Below are 5,178 nucleotides of genomic sequence, written 5' to 3'. Positions count from 1 at the left end.
ATTTTCGCAATTACAACTTTCGTCTATTGTAAGATTCCGCGTTGCATACGCGTTTAATATTAATTACTTTTTCGCAGTTCACAGTTGCAACTTTTTTATTTTTATAGCGCTTTATTATCAATATTCATAACACGAACTTGTCCTTTGCAATTTCCAACTTTTATTATTGTGCACATAATAAATGTGTACTTTTGCGAAACAATCTGTATGCGTATATACTTATACGTTATGAATGTTCTAAGTCCGCTGTGACGATCCTTAGGCAAATTTAGCATTACGAAGCATCTAAGCATTGGCAAGATCAAATACTTTGGAAGTGTTAACCTTTCGCAATTATTTTCATAAGTGGTCAATTTCATCACTTTATTTTTAGCAAATATTTCGCAATGCATTCTTGCATTATTATAATATTTAAGTAGGCTATATTTTGCGAAAATCATGCCACCTTACTTAAATTATCCGCAGAACAAACATTAACTTAGCGTTTGAAATAAACAAGTAATTGCATTCTACGAAATAAGCACTACGCGTGGCCACACGCAGTGTTTTCGCTTTGTAAAGAAACAATTACTAACACTGAAATTAATTTTGCTTTATTCATTATTATTTCGCATTCGAAACATAAACATAACATATCACGCATTAATGAAATTTGCCACAATATCTCATTACAACTTTTTGAATTTTTGCACTATTCAGGATTAACTGAACGTCCTTCAATTCCCAAATTCACATCTGCCATAATCATAGCGCAGAATGGTTCTACTTCCGTAGAAATCAGCGTACCAATGCCCTTGTTGGCAGAAAATTTTAACATACCATGTATAGTAGATGGTATAGCACCAAACATGCGCAAAGCTGTGCGCCCAAGTATCATATTGAACCGCGATTGATTTCGCATTATGTACAGATTCAACAAAGCTTGACGCCTTAGCGACTCATCACTGTCATCAACTAACTCCATTTGTAACTCCAACTGACCAACGGGCCAGGACGACTCTCCTGAGAACCCGGCAAGTGAAACCGCAGTAGGTTTCATCAAAGCTTGAATGTTCGCGGGCAACTTGCTAAAGCATTGTTCATACATGACATCGACACTGCTACCAGTGTCCACATGTACCTTCATTATCATTATTCCAGTATTTGCAACGCGACATGAAACCACTACAGGTTTATCATCATCCGCGGTCAAACTTGCAGGAGGAAACGCGATAGATGGACATTTCCAACTGACAATCTGTTCTGAAATTTGCAGTATCGACGCTTCGCCCTGCACTTCTACCACGTTGATCACCTGAATTCCGCGCTAATTTTCTTTTTTGCTCACCATTTTTACTCCCAGGTTCTTTACTGCGGGAGCCTTTCGCTCAACCGCGCCTGACACATTCGAGGTTTGGCTTCTGTAGGCATTATAACCGCATTCGTGGTGTGTTGTGCGATTAAATGGTCCAGCTTGCCTTGCTCATACGCTTCTGCAATAAATTCCGCCAAATCTCTGCAACGATTGGTGTCATGACCGTAATCATCATGGAAAAGACAAAATTTTGACCTATCGCGCCTGCTATTTTCTCTCAAAGGCTGCGGATCAGGAAAAGACTTAGCAACTCTTTCTTGCAACAAAATTTCCTTAGGCGTTTTTGTTAGCATCTGAATGATGTTGAATGATTCATTGTTCCACTTTCGCGTAGAATAGCGATCACGGCGGCCATATCCATGGTTATCATTTTGGCCTTGAAACTTGTCATTTCGCGGGTATCCACCGCCGCCATTTCTTCGCGGAAAACCTGATCCGCAATAATTATCATTGTTACCATCTCGAAAAGAGTCATTGTCATCTCGCCAACTTTTATCTCTACCCCACCCACACGCGGAGGTTATAGTGCTATCCTCTCCACCACGGAGATAATCATATGTTTCTTGTTGAACTTTAGCAAAAGTGTGCGGAACATCTCTTCGCAGCCTTCGCACCAGAGTTGGATGTCTTTGCGGGTTAATAGCGTGTAAAAATCCAGAGATTTTTTGATCTTCATGTAGGTTTGGAATCTTTTGGCATTCATAGATGTACCGCGTAAGTAATGCATTCAAAGTCTCTTTGTTGCCTTGCTTAATATCGTGACATTCTATGTGCGTCTTTTTCTGCGGTAACAGATTTTGAAATTGTAGCAAAAAATTTTCGCGCAAGTCTACAAAACCAACGATACTACGAGATTGCAAATTATGAAACCATTTCCTTGCTGACCCCTGTAAGGCCATGGGGAATACTCTACAGGTGACTGGTTCATCCTAGTTATAAGTGCTTACTACACCTTCAAAGCGTTGCAGAAAATCCAAAGGATCAGTTAGACCCGAATAGACTCCCAGAGTTGCCGGCACAATCGGCGGAGAAACGATTGGATAGTCAAAAATGTGCTGAGCAAACTTATCTGCAGCAGTAGTTATTTCTTTTGCCTTCTTTGTGCGAGTATCTGCGTTCTCCGCACAAAACTTGGTAAGCATATCTTGCAAAAAGTTTGGCTGATCAAACTTATGTTGCATTGACTTTGGCTCAATGCTTCTGAAAGCATCCGCCAAAAAATTCTGTGCATTTTCTCTGCGAGCAGCGTCATATGCACCACCCTATTCCCCATAGCGAGGGAAGGGTGTTGGTGGTCGCTTTCGCTTAATTTGTGGATTTTTAACAAACACTTCTACGCCGTCCGAATCATCAGAAAATTCGCCTCTTCTCTTGTCGTTTTTGCCATTTTTGATTTATACACAGAGTTCAAATGAATGCGATCTTCTGCGTTATCGCTATCGCTATCATTATGCTCGATAACTAGACGATCAACTTGTGATCCTGAATCGTTCAATGGCCCTAAGTAAGTGCGGTGTATGCGAGAATCGCAATTACGCTTAGCATCTCGCATAGCTTGCTCGATTGCAGTGCTGACAGTCTTGTCAGTTCGCAAACTAGATTTTCCAGCCAAAGCTTTTGGTCACTTCCCATCAGCGGTTATTTCACTGCGATTCTGCAGCAAATTTCTTCTCGCAATCATTTTTTCAACAGCAACTTCTGGCTGTGAGTCACTAGCATTATTTTCAGCAGATGTTTTAACGATCGGCTCTTGAATCGATTTTCCCGCAGTTATATTAGCATTTGTTTGCAACGGAAATATTATAACGTTCTGCGAATCACCAGGCAGTGCATCAGCATTCACAGAAATGTCAGTTTGCTTTGCATTTGTCATCGTGATTGACTAACAAATTGACTAATTGCTTATTACAAAAACACCTGCAAATCATCACAACAAAAACACGATTGAAATTAAACCGTCGAATTAATTGTTTAACGGCGTAAAACAAAAAAATTTTAGTTTAATTTGTAAAACGTGTCCCACGGATGGCGCCAATAGATCAATCCCTAATTAATGATGTTAATTAATCACGGATTGAGTGCAATAAGATTATGTTGAGTCCCCAAAATAATTAAGGATTTAATTATGACAAAACAACATTTATTTGCACTAAAGTGCTATGTGCAGCCAGCACAAGTTTGTTTATGTATAGTCAGCTAATATAGCTGTGTCGAGTGTTTAGTATGCTGCCTAGTCTATCAGCACAAGGTAGAAATGTATTCTTCGAATCAGCACAGGATGTGCACCCAGCAAATCAAGAATATCAAGTGACTCAGCATATGAAGGACCAGTAAGTCTGGATATCAGCATACAACACAAGACAGTCATGCTCCATTACAAGCATGATAAGTTTCCCTGAGTGGTCTACATCAAATGTACTATTCAACAGAAGTCGAAGAAAAGGTTGAACAGAGAAGGACACGCGTCGGCGGCTGACAAGTGACCTTACAAGACCGCATGGGAATGCAGAAGTTTAACTTATGTGCAGACATAAGTTATCCGTTGTCAACACCTAGGGAACACAACATTCTATTTGTTTAATCAAATAGTGGTGCCAAACCGAATTGGGGTGTTCCTGCAAATAGCTACTAAAGAGGAAAGAAAGGGAGCACACCTCCTTACACAATTGTCCCCTCAAGTACAGACATCCTATGTACCAGTGGACAATAGATCAATTACACGGTTAATAGAACTACTATATATATTGTTGTATCCACTATTGTAAAAACTAGTGGTGTGGGTTTATCTGTTAGAGTCCAAACCGTGTAATAGCTTTAGTTTATCTCTTAGCTATAATCTAGGTAATCTGTATCAACCAACTATCATTTCCGCCAAGGATAGTTGTGATTCTTTCTTATTTAATCAATAAAGAATAACCGTTGAAAATTACCTGTGACTCTATCTTATTTACTACAGAATACTAAACTTGTTTAACTGACTGGTTAATTAAGAAAAGAATTGTATTCACCCCCCCCCCCCCCTCTACAATACTCCTGTTGTTATTAAGGGACCAACAACTGGTATCAGAGCTTCAGTCTTGATAATTAATATCTTGGATCTGAATTCTCTTATGGCTTCGTATTCAAACTCAGCTTACCTTGAGAATGGCTCGTCTAACAGACCACCTAAGTTTGATGAAGATGAGTATGAAACCTGGAAGGCAAGGTTCATGCCTGGAATTGCCAAAGATGGCCCTTTTGTTCCCACTGAGACAGTTGGTAGTGCATCAGCAACAGCTGACACTCCTGCCATCCCTGGCAGAGAGGTTATTCTCACTCCCTCTAGATGGGATGATGAGGATAAACGTCGAGTTGGTCTTGACCCTAAAATCAGAACCCTGTTAGCCATAACTTTGCCTAACCCACTGTTCAAATTGATCAAGGGAAAAGAAAATGCTAAGCTTATGCTTGACTACCTAGATGTCACCTATGAGGGTATGGGAGAAGTTAGGCAGAACAGGATGATTGCTCTTAAAAGAGAATATGAAATGTTCTTTGCCTATAAGAATGAAACCCTTAAGCAAACCTTCATTAGGTTTAACTCTTTGATAGCAGACCTGATCACTTTAAATGTGACCTACACTGAATTTGAACAAGTGAACAAATTCATTGATGCACTGCCATGTAAATGGAAACCTGTTACTGACCCATTAAGAAGCACACAGACCCTAAAGAACTTTAACCTGTCTTCTCTCTACAGTTCCCTTTGGAATCATGAGAAGGCAGAAGCCAAGTTTGAACTTAACATGAAAGAAAACTTTAGGTCTGCCCCCACCACTTCAAAA

At 39.9% G+C, this 5,178-nt stretch overlaps 1 protein-coding gene across 1 annotated transcript; it reads right to left on the bottom strand.

Moving 5' to 3' along the window:
* Window positions 1-691: 691 nt before the first annotated feature.
* LOC139888674 (uncharacterized) lies at window positions 692-2,496 on the bottom strand. Its single transcript, XM_071871669.1, has 4 exons — window positions 2,302-2,496; window positions 1,378-1,578; window positions 946-1,294; window positions 692-858 (listed from the first exon to the last, which is right to left on the bottom strand). The coding sequence occupies exons 1-4, from the start codon at window positions 2,494-2,496 to the stop codon at window positions 692-694; spliced, it is 912 nt and encodes a 303-aa protein (XP_071727770.1).
* Window positions 2,497-5,178: the final 2,682 nt, after the last annotated feature.

This window comes from Rutidosis leptorrhynchoides, chromosome 2 (assembly GCF_046630445.1).
Source record: "Rutidosis leptorrhynchoides isolate AG116_Rl617_1_P2 chromosome 2, CSIRO_AGI_Rlap_v1, whole genome shotgun sequence".
NCBI classification, from domain to species: domain Eukaryota; kingdom Viridiplantae; phylum Streptophyta; class Magnoliopsida; order Asterales; family Asteraceae; genus Rutidosis; species Rutidosis leptorrhynchoides.
Note: the sequence above shows the minus strand (reverse complement) of the source record. Positions and strands in the feature narration are given on the sequence as shown.